General features: G+C 44.1%; 1 protein-coding gene across 1 annotated transcript in view; it reads left to right on the plus strand.

Annotated features, from left to right (window-relative positions):
- SUZ12 (SUZ12 polycomb repressive complex 2 subunit) overlaps positions 1–2,869 on the plus strand; it is a 910,103-nt gene extending 907,234 nt beyond the window's left edge. The window contains exon 16 of the mRNA XM_086930882.1: positions 540–2,869. Within this exon, the coding sequence (XP_086787008.1) occupies positions 540–882 (343 nt within the window). The 3' untranslated portion in view covers positions 883–2,869. The remainder of the gene's footprint in view (positions 1–539) is intronic.
- The last annotated feature ends 16,049 nt before the right edge of the window (positions 2,870–18,918 follow it).

Genomic DNA, 18,918 nt, shown 5'->3' on the forward strand with positions numbered 1-18,918 from the left:
AATTTTAGTTTGCAGATCTAGTCTTGCGCCTGGAGGATATTCACATGGTTGAGTAAACTGCGGTCTGTATCCACCAGAAAGAGCATTACCGAAGGTAAGTACCTTGTTCTTGAAGTCTAATGCTTGCCTGTAAACTGATAGTAGAATAACTCAGTCATACAGATAAGTAATTATAATTGTACGTATGTAACTTTTTTCCTTGAATTTGTATGGATTGAATGTATCAATAACTTGTGTTCTTTAAAGATGCACTGTCCTTAGGAGTGTGCTTTACTGCTTTCACAATGAGTCAGTCAAAGTATTTTTAGATTGCAGTCGTATCCTGATATTGTTTTAATCAATATCCAACAGAAAGCACTGGTTTGCAATCAGTACTATGTGTATGTGAACATTTCAAATGTAGCAGTAAAGCAATTGATGTTTTGAACCAGTTACCTTCATTGTATTCAAATAGCTCCTAGTTCATTGAAACCTCGCTCTGCTTAGCTGTGAATGTTGTCAATTTTTTAACATGATTTCTCTTATACAACATTTTCTAGGTTTATTGCGGACAATCAAATGAATCACGCTAGTATGCTGTTTGTTGAGAATTTTGGACTGAAAATTATTAAGAATAACCTATGTAAAAACTTTATGCTTCATCTGGTCAGCATGCATGACTTCAACCTCATTAGCTTATTAACAATAGATAAAGCTGTGACCAGGCTTCGAGAAATGCAACAAAAAACAGAAAAGAGTGAAACTGCTTCCTCCACAAATGAACATTCAGTGGAAGAACAAAGCACAACAACAAATGGACATGGTGAAATCAATGGAAGAGAAAGAATTGTAGAAACAGACAATGCTGGCATTGCAAAACAGAGCAAAAGACAAAAACTATGAAAGAGAATGCCAGTCTAGCAAAAGAAACACTGAAATTACGTTGCGTCAAAATGAGTTCTTTGTGGAAGGGTTGGGGATGGGCTACCAGGTTCCAAACAGGCACTCTTCGATGAAGTAAATGATGAGATCAAAAAGGTATTGAGGACAGCGTTCACACATTCAATATGAAAGTGCTATGTGTACATCTATTTTAATAATGCAATAGACTTATAAATTTGAGCACCAAGAGCAATACACCAGATTTTTGTAACTTTAGCTTCTTATGAACTATTCAATTTGTCAACATAATTTAAAGATATAGAAAACATTTTTTGATATTACAATTTTTCATCTGCTGCCAGTTTTTCCTACAACCAGAGTTATGAACCATTGATTTATTTTTGTGATTTACACTTCTACTGGAATATGAAATGTGCTTTATAAAGTTTTTATTCCGAAGCTTTATTTTAATTATGAGCCGCATTTCACAATCAGTTCTGTTAGGCAAAATTACCATAAACCGAGCAAAGCCTACAGGAAGGTTTCTGCAACCTTGCATATTAAAATAGCACTTTTGTCTGGGGCCTGTTTGGAAATGCCTTTGCTTTGGCACATTATTGTCGCAGTGAAACACCACCTTGGAGTTTTGAGGTTTATGACTGTTCATATTTGTGGACTATTTGGATGCTTTCTCACCCAGTGCATTTTCTAAAACTTGAATATTCAATTATCTTATATCTTGTTTTACTAGTCACATTGTCATGCTAATGGTTGTATTAGATACTGAGAATGTTCTCATCTGCACACAATGGGAAACAGTTTTCAGTAGATATCAGTAAAAACGAATTATTCAGGTCCCTTAATACGTTTCTTTTAGAAGTGCAGCATAATATCACCAAGCTAAATTAATAGCTTATGCCTTGGAGCTGCAACTCTTAAAGAAAAAGTGCACTGTAAATTGAAATGTGTTGCACTATTATGCAAGTGTTCTGTGATGCATTATATCCTATATATAGGGTATTTAATACAGACACTACAATAAAATGGTGCGTGATGGCCGTGTCCACTGCAGCTTGAAAACACATTTTATGCATGTTTACAGATTTTTTTTCTTTTTTGGTTATGGGATTTAGGGTTCATTACTGGAGTGTGACCAGCAGTTTAGATTTTTATCACAGAAAGCATTGTCGAGTGACATAACCTCAATATTTTTTTTTTTACTATCCTTAAAATATTGCATTTTCTTACACTTTATTTATAAAGAAACAATGCTGCTCTAAATACAGGTATTTTAAATTTTTTATTTCATTCCACCACTGTAAGATGCTGTTCCCTGTTTTGTTGAATTGGTGGGTAGCTAATCTTTGTAATGGTTACATCATAAATTTATAAAATGTAAATACTGCTTTGGGTAGTGTTGAAGATGTGTGTTTTACTGTGATACTATTTAATGGTGTGGATGTGATTTGTCATCCAGTTATGATAATAGTCACCAATTTTGTGTAAGAATAGGAATGAAAGAAATTTCAGCTTTCAAGTCCCTCTTCTTGATTCGCCAGTTCAGATTGTGAGTTAGACAGTTTGAATTATGCTGAAGGATAGTAAGTAACGCTTTTCTCTGTGGCTTTAATTTGCTCAAGTTCTGCACATATGTAAAATCAGAATATTTTAGCAAGATGTAGTTATAGAATCATTGCTTATGCCATTTCATAAACAGATTTGCTCTTAAGTGCTTAAAAGAAGGTTGGCATTGTTTGCACAAATGTTGGTGTGGGCCCCCAAAAAAGGTAATGTCCATTAAAAATGTTCATGTTAATTTCTAATAAAGGCTGGGAAAATATTGTTTGTATTTATAAGAAAAGATACTTTTCTACATGTATTCTAAAAAAATAAATGGACAAGATCATGTTAGCTGGTGATAAACATTTAAATGGTGTATATCTTTTAAAGAAACAAGTTCAGTTGTTGAAAAGAACCCTTGTTTTTAACATTAAATGTTTATTTGAAATCTGTTGGTTTTTTATGTTTGAAATTCTGATATATTCAAACCTGTCCGTAGTTTATCACATAACTATTCATGAATATGATGATCTTGCAGATTGCAATACTTAGAAATATTGAAGTTTCAGATTTTACTCTTCATTCCATTATACTACCCTTCTGCTAGTCTTGCAGATCAGTGTCCCCCAGCAAGCGTGTATCTTACGTAGCCTATGATTTCCTTTCCAAAAGTGCTCTGCTTCCTTTACAGCTTTGAAGAAACACATACAGAACCTAGGTGAAAAACACACAAGTTAATACAGGAACTCCACTAAAGCGAATCACCTTTTTTGAATGCTGCACAGTAAGAGATCATTGCTTGGCTTTCCATTATCAGCCTATCAAGCACATATTGTAACTTTAGCCAGTTCTTGTAGTCTTATGTTTTCAATCTTTTGTTTTATTTGCCTTCTCGCACCTTTTTCACTTGTAACAACAAACAGGCCTGACTTCAGTGTATTTTTAATGCAACCATGGTGGTAGGCTTTAATATAAATATGCATTTTTTTAATCAATTTGATTTTGGTCTGTTTTTGGAACACTTCTAGTATCCTCATGCCATTTATATATTTTGACAATTATGTCTACTAGAACGTGGTTAGGTTGTCTGCATGTGTTGGCAATGTGAACTCTAAAGTTATGGTTAAGACACTTTTTTTTTTTTTTAAACCTCAATAATAACTTTGACCCTGTTTGGTGGATCTAAATGTACATTTCCCAAATAGTATGCAGGCATACAAGTTTTATCCTTTAAAAGTGTGTATGGATTTAGGAGTGTTGAGAAAGTCCCCCATATGTTCTATTTCCTGTTTTAACAACCATATGAATATTTATACACCACTGCAGCAAAAACTACTGGACAGAAATACACCAGACATTTCATGAAGACAGAGATGTACCCATCATGAACACCCTTCCTTGTTTTGCGGGTAAATGAATAGGCAGATCTTGAGAAAATTAAGAAATCAAAATGTATTAATATATGTACTTTTAGGTAATTTGAACTAATTAGTGATCCAAGCATCCAAGCATTGAATCTGCACTCTAAATTTGATTTAGAAAATGATTGAAAAAATGTTTGTTTGAGGAAATGTTTGTCCCATTGACTAATTTGCCTTCTGTGAGCTGGCTTATGAAGCTTGTCAGTAAGAAAATGGGTTGGCTATCTGAACAAATACCCCAACCTCATAAATGAGCACAGTAAACACAAAGGACTGAAAAAAATGTTCCACTTCACACAAAAGTCACATTTAACAGTTGAAGCTTGTAGACCATCTTGCTTTGTATCAATGCATGTTGATCAAACCACGATCATTAGTTGGAGTCGAATACTACTCAGTGTAGAAACCTTGCTCTGTATATACTATACCAAAGTAAAGTATAGTGTGTACAGAATCCAGGGAGTCCTTGTATAAAAAAAGGTATACTTGTATTTTATTTCTAGAACCAAGGAGGACTTGGTACAGGTAGGTAAAATATCATTGAGACAAGATATTAAAGACACTAATGTCAGGCTGACCGAGACTGAATGCAGGATCAGCCAACTTGAGGATTCAGAGGTGAAGGTGAAAAAATCTCTTAAGGACCTCTTTATTTCTATATCATCCATATCACAGCGCATCTCGGAATTGGAGGACAGGAACCGAAGAGGGAACCTCCGTATTTTTGGAATTCCGGAAGGAGCAGAATATAGAAATGGTTCATGTATATCATTCTTGGAATCCTGGTTTCCCCAAGCGGCAAATCTTTCTTTCAATACTCCGCTGGAGTTTGATCGGGCTCACAGGGTCCCTGGGCGCATCACACACCAGCAAAGGGGTCCTAGGCCGATTGTCTGCAAGCCTTTGAGATATCAGCACGTGGAACAAATCCTGATGTTCATGCGCAAACATAATCGCATCCTCTGGAAGACCAACAGAGTTTATATCTCCCAAGATTATTGCAAAGAGACAGTCAATCTGAGAAAGAACTTCCTTGCACTCCGACCACGTTCGTTGGAATATCAATATGGTTTTGTTGGCCCTGCACGATTTCGAGTAGTGATTGAAGGAGTACCACAAATCTTCACATACCCAGTTCACCTAAAAAAGTTTCTAGATGGTCCTGAGGATTCAAAAATGGACACTGCCACGGCGACGAACACCCGGCCAGACGGCACCTAGCCCTTCTGATCAAAGCTGTCAGGATCGATACTCAAACGATATGGTCGCAGCCCATATTCCAAGATGTGTGCTCATCTCTGGTATCGTTAATATCTTAACAGAAAACCATGGCTGTCGAGGTGGTAGGACGTACTTTTCCTTATTACCCCTTGTTAAGCACAGTGTTTCAGGCACTGCATGCCTAAGTAACACCAGAACTTGTTATGCTTGCGCAGAATATATTGGCTATGGCGACAATAGGTGCTAATAAGTAGCAGTTCTGGTAACGATAGTTGGTACCGCCAAAGTTGGTTGCAGAACCTGTTAAAATTGTTATAAGAGTGATTTACTGTCTTGTATATAACGCCTTCTTTCTACTAGGTTACTAGTCCTTGAGCTATAAAAGGGAGCCATGCTACTACTACTTATTTGGGTGATGTCTAGGTTTGATGATATTACTTTGTACGCTTGATATACGTATTGAAATTGTTAAATAAGGTCTACTAGATAAGCAAGTTACCTGGAGGCGATGTGCCGTTAACATGTGCCTACAACATAGTCATGATGTCCCAATGTTCTTGGATCATATTATATGGTTAAGTTTGAGTTGCTTCATTTAATTATGGTGGCAGGTAATTATAGTCAGTCGCCACAGAGGAGAGGAGCTAGTGTTGCTACTTCTCTTTGGTTGCCATGTCCTTACTGTACTTTTTGGGTGGGGAGGGCGGGTTGAGGGTGTGGGTGGGCTGGATGGGATTCTTGGTTACATTAGTATTTGTAATTTTTCATTTGTCTTCAGCTGTTTTTTTGCCTTTATTTTCCCCTCTGTCTCCGTAACCCGGCAGCAAAGCTCGACAACTAGGCAATGTAGAGGACGTGCACAACGAATGCATGTGCAAGTACTTGTACAACTATATACTCATGTTTTGGGATCTTGACCCTATCTTTGCTAGGAGTATAACACCAAACGACTGTCACGATATGTATAACATGGAGCTCGACACATCATTCCCACTCCCCCTTCATGTCGACAAATAAGCAGAATATTAAAATACTATCCCTTGATGTTAAGGGAATCAACCATCCAATCAAAAAGAGAAAAATTCTAGATTATCTCCACAAGCAAAAGGGAGATATCCTAATACAAGAGACTAAAATTGACTCACCACAATTTAACTCAATGAAGAATAAATGGTATAGTGAGGCTATTGGGTCTGACGCCTTGGGGAAAAAGAACGGAGTTCTCACACTCATTGCTAAAAGAGCGAACATTGATGTCCTGCTAACCCTTGCTGACAACAAAGGCAGGTGGGTTTCGACCAAACTCTCAAAGGACGGGAGGGAGTTTTATGTTACCAATGTTTATGCGCCAAATAAAGATGAGCAGGATTTCTAGAGGGAACTATGTACACATATCGACACAATACCTGACACTGCGACACACATCTTAGGTGGAGACTTGAACCTCCCAATGGACCCTATCCTCGACAAGGACTCGCGCTGCCCCTTTCGTTCAAACAACTCACATAAAGCACTCCTCAATCTCTGCAAGCGCTTTAATCTGGTAGATTCATGGAGATTGATGAACCCAACAGGTAGAGATTATACATTTTACTCCCCACCGCTCGGCTCATATTCACGCATAGATTATTTACTTGCATCGGCTCACGCCATTGCAGACATTGAGGTCACCTCCATTGAACCGCGTGTAATCTCTGACCATTCATGCATCACGATGTCTCTGGCGATACAAAGCGGGGTCAAAAGGTCAACTCAATGGAGATTCAATAATGTATTATTAAAAAAGGCTGACAATAGGGCGGCAATAGAAACGGCCTTCAAGGACTACCTTACTCATAACAAAAAAGGGGACACCACAGACCTTACAAGTTGGGAGGCCCTGAAAACCACAGTCAGAGGTGTGTTAATAAAGATAAGATCAGCCATGAATAGGGACACTAATTCCACTCTAACACGACTTGAAAAAGAAATAGCAGAGTTAGAACAACGGCATATAATCTCTAAAGACGCCCTGGTCCTCACTGACCTAATGAACAAGAAATACAAATACAACAAACTAATCAGCGAAAAAGCAGGGGTCTGGCTCCAACACCAGAAAAACTTCAGACTGTGCCATAACAACAAAGCAGGTAAAAGTCTTGCTTCTTACCTGAAATTCAAATTGCAACAGAACACCATCAAGAGTATTGTTGACAAATCAGGGACACCATACTCAGACCCCAACAAAATTGCTGAAATCTTCAAGGATTTCTATAATGATCTATACAGCAAAAATAAAAACATTGATGGCTCTAAGCTGGGGTGCTTCCTAGAAAAATGATAACTCCCATCCCTATCGTCAAACGAACAAAATGAATTGAACCATCCAATATCCAAGGAGGACATACATCAGGCTATCAAATCCATCAAAACCGGGAAAGCCCCAGGTCCTGGTGGCTTTAGTGCTATGTTCTACAAAACCTTTTCAGAAGCCCTGACAGAACCACTACAGGATTTGTATGAACAGTTTGCCACTACTAGTGGACAAATCCATGGTACCCCTGCAGAAGCCATTATTGCCGTTCTACCAAAAGACGGGAAGGATCCCACGTCTCCAAAAAACTATAGGCCAATAAGCCTGATCAATCTTGACTGCAAGATATATGCCATGATACTGGCCAAGAGAATCCAAAAAGTGTTACCCCAACTGATCCATCAGTCGCAAGAAGGGTTCCTTAAGAATAGATTATCCAGCGATAATACGAGAACCCTTGCGCACATTCTAGAAAAAGCAAAACTTACTAACTCCCCACGGTGGCCGTGATCCTAGACGCCGAGAAGGCCTTTGACAAGGTCGACTGGGACTATCTAGAGAAGCCACACTGCATAAATTTGACTTGGCAACTGATTTTATCCGTATGGTAATGGCCTTATATGCTAAACCGTCGGCAAGAGTGACAGCGGGTGGATGCCTTTCAGAATCATTTGAGTTGAAACAAGGCACGAGACAAGGCTGTCCCCTCTCTCCCTCGTTATTTCAACCTGGCGATTGAGCCCTTCTTGTACTCTCTAAGAAACAACGATCTAATTAAAGGAATAGATTTTGGAGGCGTCATAGTTAAAATCTCGGCCTCTGCAAATGACGTTCTGGTGGTCTCAGAGGATGCGGAACTAGCGATCCCGGCCCTGATGTCCTCTATTGCGGAGTTTGCTGAAGTGTCTGGATATAAACTTAATAAAGACAAGACGGAGGTAAAACTGCTTAATAACATAGGCGGTAAGGATATCCTAGGTAATTACGGACTGTGCTGGCAATCATTTGTATTATTCGTATCATTTGTATTCTCAATAAAAAAGGATTTGAATGTTAAAAAAAATATCATTCAGTGGTAAACCTTTGCAAGGGAATGGATTTGCTATTGTTACATGTTACTATGACTTTAAAAAGCAGTTTGAATTACACAGTAGTCACTTTTAGCATATTTCTGATTACTTTTATATAGAGTACTGGGGCTGTTATGCCTACATACCACACCTAAGGATCTAACAATACACAGTAAGACTTTTCTTGGCTTGAGTTCGTTATTGTTTTTCCCGTACAAAACAACAGTTCAACACTTGGAAAGTTTTTAGGCCCAACATCTCAACATGGGTCTCTATGGGGGAAAAATGGTTATCCGTATTACAGGTAAGTAAACAGCTAACAAGTGGGAGTTTTGAGGGTTAGGACCAACATCCCCAAAGGTCTAGGTAGGCACTCGAGTTGCACCCCCAGCTGCACTTGGGTGGCCGGGTGCAGATTGCAGGGGCTCAATGTTAGCCAATGGGGCTAACTGGGCCTTCAGTTAGGGACTGCTTACGGGCAGGCCACTTGGGTGTGGGAGCAAAGCTCCTGGGGTGAAGGTCAGCAATGCTGGGTCCAACAATCCGCACAGGAGCTGCACCAACAGTTGTACTGGGGTGGCCGGGAGCAGGGTTCCACGGAGAAGTTAGGGATCCTGTGATTCTTGGTTACACAAAGTTGTGGCAGGCTCATTCAGGCAGACTTCCAGAGGCAACCAACGGCTGGAGAGGTAAGTTGAGTTCTTGGGGGATACCTGGACACCATTGGTTGGGCCACCCAAGGCCGTGGGGCTTCTGGTTCAGGAGTGTCTTCTGGCATTGATTTTTCTTATCAACCCGGGGTCGGGGTACCCTTCAGATTGAGGCTGCAGGTGTCGTCTTGGAGCTAGAGGGAGGTCAAGGATCACCAGAACCCAGCTCAGGATTGCAGGGGAGACCACCTCGTGGTGTTGGGCCACTCGAACTCACGCTGTGAGTGTTGGATGCAGAATGGTCTGGAATCCGGATTCTGGTCTTGGAGTCTTTATTGAGCAAATCCGGTGCTCACGGTAAACGGTCTGTAAGCTGAGTGCAGGGCAGTTCCTCTGGGCTCTGGGGGCTGCTGGAAACTCCGGTTTCTTTGAAAGGCGGCAGGGCTTTGAAGCTTCCCCTTCGTGGACCCAGCCCATACTGGGGGGAGGAGGCCTAACACCTTTGCCCATGATGGGCTTTGTTTCTGGACCCAGAGAGTGGAATCTCTCCACTTAGGGGTCCAGAGATATGTCTGGTGGTGGCAAATGGAGGGCAGCCATTCAGGAACCACCCCAGGGCTGGTCGTTTTTCAGGGCGCATCTCTAAGATGCCCCCTGAGTGCATTTTACATGAAATCCCACACTGGCATCTGTGTGGGTTTAATGTGCTGAGAAGTTTGCTACCAAACTTCCCAGTTTTTAGAAAAGCCAATATGGAGCTGTGGAGTTCGTAATGACCAACTTCCAGACCATGTACTCTTTATGGCTTTACTACACTTACAATGTCTAAGGATGGACTTATACACTGTAGGGGTACATTACTCATACCACTGTATCCTCACCTGAGGGCTAGTGCACCCTGCTAGCGGTGTGACTTACCCTGGCCTCAGGCAGTAGATTGCAGGCATGGCACACAGGGATGTGTGCCATGTCGACTCTTCACTTGTCTCTGCACCGAAACACACAGTCTGCAATGGTAGGATGTGGGTGTTTAAGTACAGGGCCTCAAAGGGCGGCACAAGATGTGCTGCAGCCATTAGAGGCCTTCCCTGGTCACGGTGCCCTTAGTACCCATGATACTCTTTACAATAGGCTTACCTCTGGCCAAGATGTGCCAATTGGGGGTACAAAGGTACAGGTCCTGGGAAAATGGCCGGGACTCAGTTCACATCAAGTCGGGTTGCATCAGATGTCAGGCAAAAAGTGGGGGGTAGCCATGCAAAAAGGGGGCACTTTCCTACACCTAGATTACCGCTTTGTAATATTAATGCTAATGTTTAAAAAACATGTTGCTGTTAGGATGACAAAAACGGCTATAATGTTTTTTGAGAAGGGGTAAAAGCCACAAACTTTAAGGTAAGCAAGCACCAGACTCATGTAATGGCCACTTTTTGGCTTGTACCATTACAAGCAAGACACAGTCTGTGCTCAGTATTATGAGGGATCTGAAACCTGTTCAGAACACCCAGAGGCAAAGACCAGTAAATAGCTAAATGACTTGTACCCACTGGGCATAGCAGTCAACTAAGTGTAGTAGTTATGATGGCCCTGTGTACTGAGGTATCAGCAGATGGCCTCTGAAGCAGCGTTACTGACTAATGTGTTGCTCGTGAACTGTCCCTATTACCAATGAGTATTGAATGCAGGGACAAATTTGTTCCCTTACAAAGTCAAATAAAGCACATAATAAAAACTGCGGCTTAAGGCGCATTATGTTTGAGTACTAAAATCAGAAACTATAATGTTATTTTAAAAACCAATTCTAAAAAATCTGTTTATGTCCGAGTTATGGCTGGCTGTAATTTGATGCCTCTCTCCCCTCCCTCCACCCCCATCCATGACCCCAACCCCATCCTTGACCCCATTACATATTCGGTAATATCACTGGTGGCATTTTCAAAATCATTACTGAGAGTACAAACCTTTGTTTTTGGGGCAGTGGGGGTTCTGCATCTTTATGCTGGCAATGGGAATACAACCTTGTTTCTGGGTTCTTTGTGAGAACATAAGTCAGTTATATTGCTTCCTTGCCTAAATTTATAATTGGTGTGAAGTAGCATTTCACGGGTGTAGGAAATTTGCCCTTTCTACAGTGTTGCCCTAGATGTTTCACCTTCTTATGACCCTATATTTTTGCTGGCTGTAGAACCCTTAGAGCTCTGTATTTTTTCACTGCAAATCCTAACCAATGATTGTGTGCTCCCCCTTTCAACATTGCGACACTTAATAAGCTTTTTTAACTTAATTGTTTGTACTGCAATTGCCATTTTACACGTGCTAAATTACATGTTGACCTCGATTCCATGTAATGCTCTGATCTCCCATTTTGTTGCATCGCACTTCCATGTTGTGCTGCCTTGCCCTGTAGTTGCACTTTAGACATGTTTTTCACGTAAACCTGTACATGTGGGTGCGAGGCATCTCGTGAGGATGCCTCGTGAGGTTATGTTGTACCTTCATTGTGTTTTCGTACATTCCATACTTATCTCTAGGACAGAGGGGGGATGGCCGTGCAAATCTCCAAGGCCGGAGAGATAGGGAGAGGAATGTACCCATTGTAAGTGGTTGACCATGTTTCGAGTGACTCGTGTGGGGTCCTCGAATGATCCTGTACTTTGTGTCCATTGGTTTGTCAACTCCTCCTGGAGTGGGCGCATCTTGAGGCGGCAGTGGGGTATGAGCATGATACATGAGGACATCATGCCGAGGAGGGACTTGAAGGTGCGGACCGGTAAAGTCTTCCTTGATGCCACTGACGTGGCCAGGGAGATGAGTTTGACTTTCCTTTCCTGAGAAGGGAAAGCCTTGACACGTTCCGTGTCTAGAGTCGCCCCAAGAAATGTAATGACCTTGTTGGGCTCCAGTGCAGACTTCTCGTGGTTGAGGGTCAAACCTAGACGTTGGAAAATATCCAGACAGGCGCTGGAGGATTTGGCTGCGCCAGTCGCGGATGGTGCCTTCACCAGCCAGTCGTCCAGGTATGGTAAGACCTGGTGTCCTTGTTGACGAAGGAAAGCCGCCACAGGGGAGAGGCATTTGGTAAATATCCGTGGGGCAGATTTGAGGCCAAACGGGAGGACACAAAATTGGTAATGCTGCCCCGCTACAGCAAATCTGAGGTACTTCCTGTGCCCTTTGAGGATAGGAATATGATAGTAAGCGTCCTGCAGGTCTAAGGACGTCATATAGTCCCCTTCCTCCAATAGTCCCAGGATCTCCTGGAGTGTCACCATACGGAACGATTGTTTCCTTAGGAACACGTTGAGTGCCCGGAGGTCCAGGATTGGTCTCCACTTTTTCCCTTTCTTGTGGATCAGGAAGAAGTGGGAGTAAAAACCTTTTCCTTTGTGGATTGGTGGAACTCTCTCTATCGCTCCCTTCTGCATCATGGAAGAGATTTCCCGAAGAAGCAATCATAGGTGCCTGTGGGACCGTTTGCGAGGTGGTGTTGTCGGGGGGATCGTGACAAATTCCAGAGAATGTCCGAATTGAATGAGCTGGAGCACCCACCGATCTGTTATCAATCTCCAATTTTCGAGGAAGTATGCGAGTTTCCCTCCAATTTTGAAGAAGTTCGATGGTGGAAGGACTGGCCATTGACACAAGTCATTGGCGGTTGCCAGCAGGTTTTTTCTGGTTCTTCCCGCTGTAGTTAGACTTGCCGTAGGAAGTCTGACGCCCTTGCTGCTGTTGTCGCGGTTGGTATTGCGTTCTGTTCTGGCTGAATGAATAGGAGGACCTGTTCTGGTATGTGCCTCTATAAGAAGATTGTCCTCTATTTTTGTTTCCACGAAAGGACTGGTTCCGGAATTGCAGTGTTCCAAGGGCTTTGGCAGTGTCCGTGTCTTTTTTGATAGTATTTAAGGCCTCATCAATCTTTTCCCCGAAGAGATGCTGGCCGTCATAGGGCATATCAATAATCTTCGTTTGCACCTCCTGGCGGAAAGAGGTAGCTTTGAGCCAGCCTTGTCTTCTGAGTACAGCAGCACCTGCCTGAAACCGGTCATGGCGACATCCATTGCGCAGTCAATGAGCTCAGAGGCAGATGTCTGGCCTTCCAAGAGGAGCGATTGAGCTTCCTCCTTTACATTCTCTGGCAGGTGAGATAGGTAAGGTGCAATATCTGCCCAAAGTTGCAGATTGTAGCGGCCCAGAAGTGCGATGGAATTTGCCACCTTTACTGTCATGGCCGACGTGGTGGAAAAACGCTTGCCAATAGTATCCAGTTTTCTGCCTGCCTTGTCAGGTGGTGTTGACAGAGGCGATGCTGGGTTACGTGAATTTTTCTGTGCCGCCTGGGTTACCACAGAATCTGCCTTGGGGTGACCTGTGAGGCATGCTGGCGCTGATGAAGTCGCCTTGTATTTCTTTTCGAGCCTGGGTACCACTACTGGGATTGAAGCTGGTGTTTGCATCAGTAATTTCCCTTGCTTCCATATAAAGTCAATGATGGGAATTGACTTGGTTGTCTTTTTAGCTGGTTCCTTGAAGTTGTACAGGAAGCACTCTGTTTCCTGAGACTCCATAGTCATGTGGAATCGTTTGGCTGCACGCTCTACAAGGTTATGGAATCCACTGATGTCTGCGGGTGGTGATTCTGAGGACTGTGGTTCCGGGGAGGCCGGAGAAGGAGCGATATAGTCTTGATCTACGTCTGGGTCAGACTAGTCTCCACGGACCTCGCCCTCTTCCTGGTCCCCTTCTTCGTCATCAGACAATTGAATTTCTTGCACTGGCTCTTGTTCCCCACTAAGCGCCAGTGGTGGCGGCTTGTGTCGGGCCAATGGGGTGAGTGCGTGTACAGATGTTGGTACAGGCGTAGTGGGCTTTTCCGGAAACCGCTGTTTATAGTCTTGTATTAAAAATTGCAGGTCTGATACAATGGCCGCTGGTAGGCACACCATCGGTGTAACCTGTGTGCGGACTTGAGTGTGGACTGTATGTTCCATATGTTCCACCTCCTCCATTTCCTCATCAGTGCTTTGGCACTTGACCATAAGGTCTGATGGGCTTGTGGCTTGTGTGTACAACTCTTCCTCCGACTCCTCACCTTGAAACAGGCAGGTTGGAGGCAGCTCTTGCACCCTACTGGGTGACGTCAGGTCTGGCGTAATTGGTTTCCTCGAGCTTTTAATGCCAATATGGGCTGTCTGTGGCGGCAAGGTATCCATGGCTTGAGATAGCAACACAGACTCTTTCCATTTCCCGGTTGGCGTTGTCAGATGCGGCGCCGATGATGACGATGCATTTCCAGGGGTCGTCGACGACTTAGTAGACGGCGTCTTCGTCGACATTACCTTCGTCGACGGTATTTTCCCCGTCGTCGTCGATGCCCCGTCGACGGAATTCTCGTCGACGTGTCCATCGTCGACGGGGTGTCCTTCGTCGACGGGATGATCTTCGTAAACGGCACAATCGTCAACGACTTTGACTTCGTCGTCGACGATAAGATCTTTGTCGTCGATGGTGTAAATGGAATGGTCGACGACACTGGCATACTCGCCGTCGTCGATGAGGAGGCCGACGATGCTGTCGTCGCTGACACTGTCGTCGTTGAAGCAGTTTTTTGCGCTGAAGAGATAATCGATGCTGTCGTCGTCAAGGTCAGCGGTGGCTTCCTGGGGACAGGAAGATCCTTGCCAGACACTGAGGTTTTGCCCTCTGAGGACTTCTTGAGTCTTCTTAGGAGGGGTGTCTGAGGGGCTAGGGGAAGTAACCCTTGGCCTCTTCAAGGAAAATTGTGAAGTACCAGAGACACTCTCACCGTCTTCTGACTCCAAGTCGTCTGTCCTCTTCTTCAGCCTGTCCAGCAAGAGCAGCAGGCGTCCCTCTCTGTCTTTAAGGGTCTTATTTGAGAAGGTCCTACATATTTTACAGTCCTTGGGTAGATGGTGAGGGTAGAGGCAATACAAACCGGTTTCATGCTTGTCCTCTACATGGAGCCATTTCTTTCCACACGAGGAACAGGCTCTGAAGAGACCCTTTTTCTGGGCATCAGCCATAATGTAATAAGTTTGGTAAATTCGTTTTTTGAAGAAAAGAAGAAAATCCTGAGGAGAACTCAGGTGGAGACTCCCTATCACAAAGTGCGGTATAAAATCTGAGAGACCTAGGCTCCTGACAGGAAGGTTCTAGAAGGAGGTGGTAGCTGATTGGTTGGCTTCTTTACTTTGGTCCTTTTTACAAAAGGACATAGATAGGCCACTAAGGTGGGACCCTTGCGCCTACTCTAGTTTGTTCCTTTTGACAAAAGGACGTGGATAGGCCACTAAGGTGGGATCCTTAGGTCTATTCTTCTCTATGTATGTCTATAGGACATTACTTTTTTATATACCGGAGGCTCCCGTCTCGACGACGGGGAATGATTCAGGCATGTGAATCTATGAAAGACACCAATACTGGATAACTGCAGTTACAGGTAAGTAACGCATTTCTTATTGCCTTTCACTCTGTGCCTAAGAATTTATTGGGTACGGCCGAGGAATTTATTAGTTTCAGTGACTTATTGCCTTTGCCTACAATATTAATAAAGCTCATTTTTACCTCCAGTGGAGTGTTGGAGTTTCTATGTGAGTAAGTGGTGTGCGTAAGTTCAGATTACGCAAGTGGGCAAAGCAATACATTTTGTCGTAGTCGGTGGCAGGATACGTAATTTACGCGGGGAGGAACATGTTTAAAAAGACAAAAGGTGGTTCTGGTTGTGTGAAATCCCTTTAGCCCCGATGCAAATTCCTGGGTGGCTGGCGCTTGAGTATGCTAAAAGCTCATGATTAAGTGAGAGCTGATTTGACTGTCTGGGCGAAGCAACACCAGAAGATGTTTTAAATTGTTTACAGAAGGTTCCTGTTGAGAAAGGCAATGAATTATGTACAGTGGGTCGCAGGGGTTGGGCTCTTACATGCCTACCGTCAAGTTTTTGACAAATGTTTATCTCTGCAGCGGGAACAGTTGAGCTTAGAGAAACAACTTATTGAAGCTAAGAATATTTCTACGATGCTTTCTTGTCAGAATAAGTTATTACAAGATAAGTTAGAAACATATCAGACGACAGCAGAGCGGGCTGCAGTCCGTGTTGCTGAATACAGATACGAGAAAAGGAGAGGACGAGTGAGTAAACGGAAAGTCCATTTAGCGATTGCCAAAGCAGGCTTAGATTTTGACCCATCAAATTGGGACTCCCAACATCTGGGAATCGTCGGAATTCTCCTCAGAAGGAGAGCAGCCCTTGCAGGGGGAGGGAAAGGACGAGGAAGGAAAAAATGTTAAGAGAGTGGAAGACTGAAACTTATAATCGCTTCAGAGAACCTGGATGGGGTAATGTTAAAAAGTTTGGAGGATTTTACACTGCAAGAAGTCAGTGATCTTTTAGCGAGGTTTAGACAGAAGCCTGGCGAGATGCTATTAGCTTGGATGGTGCGTCTCTATGATCACGGCGCTTCTGGGGTTATGTTAGACGAGGGGGATGCTGCCAAATTTTGTACACTCAATACTGATCTTACTGTGCAGGGATACTTTCGGGATTTCCATGGTGATGATCAAACTACTCTGTTGCAGTTAGCTGCACGGGGGTGTGGCCACAGGTACCCCACAGATTCAGATTGGCCTTGGAATGAAAAACCATGGTTCACCCTAAGAGATGCATCGCAAAGAATTAAGGAGGAGGGGATGAAGCTAGCTGTTCTTGTAGGTGAGGCGCATAATTTGATGTGTCAGTTAATGACTCAATGCGGCACAAAATCATTTGTTTGGCGCCCCGTGCATACAAAACGGTGATAAAGACTTTGTTAAATAATCAAACTGGTAATACCATGGGAGAAGTAGTCGAGGCAGTCCGTGAGCTTGGAGAGCTTGGGGAATGGGACAAGCCAGACAGAGCTTCGCGCCCAGAGTCCCGTACTGATAACAACCGAGTGACCAGACGTGATATGTTTTTTGGCGCTGATAAAGGATGGGGTGTCAAGAAGTGAGATTGATGGTATTGAGACAAAAAACATGTGGGAGATGTACCGTAAGCGAAGACTGGATAGGAAGGAGGGGAGTAGGCATGTTTATTTATAAATTTATAAAGCGTCTGGTGACCCGTAGGCATCCCCGCGCTATAGAGTTGTAAGAACCAGGAGGAGGAAGGGCCGGAGAACTATTTGGGGAATAAAAAGGTTTTTAGTTTTTTTCGGAATAGGGCGTGACAGGGTTCCAGACGCAGATTGCGGGGGAGTGCGTTCCAACCTGCAGAGGCTTTGACCGAGAAGCGACGTCCACCGGTCCGAGCCTTCTTAAATTTTGGAACGATGGCCAGATGTTCATCGTCAGAACGCAGTGTTCTTGGGGCTTTGTATGGGGCGACTAGGTCTTTCAGGGCGGCTGGGCCGGCACCATTGATGAGTTTATGGCTGGTGCACATGGCTTTAAACTCCACTCGCTGGCGAACCGGAAGCCAGTGCAGAGCCCTGAGGGCCGGTTTGGCAGAGGCTCTGGGAGGAAGGTTCATGATGAGCCTTGCCGCAGCATTTTGTGCACGTTGGAGTTTGGCCAAGGTGAAATCCGGGGCGCCGAGGTAGACGGCGTTGCTGTAGTCAATCCGGGCTAAGATGAGCCCTTGAACCAGGAGTTTCCTGGAAAGGGGGGGAAGGAGGGGGAGAATTTTGCGGATTGACCGCAAAAGGCCAAAACATGTTCCAGCGGTCTTGGTTGCCTGGGTCTTCATGGTGAGGGTCGGTTCCAGCCAGACACCTAGCGTTTTGATTTCTGTCTTTGGTGTGGGTATCTCACCAAAGGCGTCCGGCCAAACCGAGGGAGGGATGGAGGACCATTTGTTGCCCAGAAGCATAACCTCGGTTTTTGCACCGTTTAGCTTCAGGGAGGATTCGCACATCCAGGTGTAAATGTCCTGGAGACAGTTCAGCAGGTTGTCTGGGTGTTTATCTAGCTGGGAGAGAGAGACGACAAGTTGGGTGTCGTCAGCGTAGTTTACTATTTTTATCCCGTAGGGGGTCACGACGTCTTCCAGGGGGGCCATATAGACATTAAACAGGGTGGGACTAAGCGAAGACCCCTGGGGAACTCCACAAGTGAGTGGTAGGGGGTCTGAGCGAGAGTTGCCGTCCCACACCTGAAATGAACGGCCAGATAGAAAGGAGTCAATCCAAGCATGTGCAGTTCCCACAATTCCTGCCCTGGCCAGGCGATGTAAAAGGACGCGGTGATCAACCGTATCAAAGGCGGCACTGAGGTCCAGGAGGATCACTGCCACTGATCCTCCTGAATCCAGAATGCGCCTTGACTCCTCGATGACGGAGAGGAGGGCTGTATCCGTGCCCTGGCCGGGCCGAAAGCCTGTTTGGGATGGGCGCAGGATTTTGTTGGTCTCAAGGAATTGGGAGAGTTGCGAATTAACAAGTTTCTCAGCCAACTTGCTGATACAGGGAAGGAGTGATATAGGTCTGTAGTTGGTCATGTCGCCTGGGTTCAAGTGGGGCTTTTTAAGCAAGGCCTTGACGACCGCGTTTTTCCAGTTGGGAGGCACCGCGCCTTGGAGGAGGGAGATGTTAATGAGATCCCTGATGGTAGGGGATATGCTGGGAGACACAGATTTTAAAAGTCTGGTCGGGGCCGGATCAAGGGGTGAGCCACTTTTCATTTTGGCTAACGTGGAGATGACCTCACTGAGGGAGACTGCTCTAAAGGAGGACAGCCGTGGGCTGTAAGTGCAGACCTCTGTATCATCATAATTATGGGAGGTGATGGTGGGGAGAGAGTCCAGTATCCGCGAAATTTTTTAGTCGAAAAAGGAGGCAAGGTCGTTG

The sequence above is a fragment of the Lissotriton vulgaris genome, chromosome 7 (assembly GCF_964263255.1).
Source record: "Lissotriton vulgaris chromosome 7, aLisVul1.2, whole genome shotgun sequence".
Lineage (NCBI taxonomy): Eukaryota > Metazoa > Chordata > Amphibia > Caudata > Salamandridae > Lissotriton > Lissotriton vulgaris.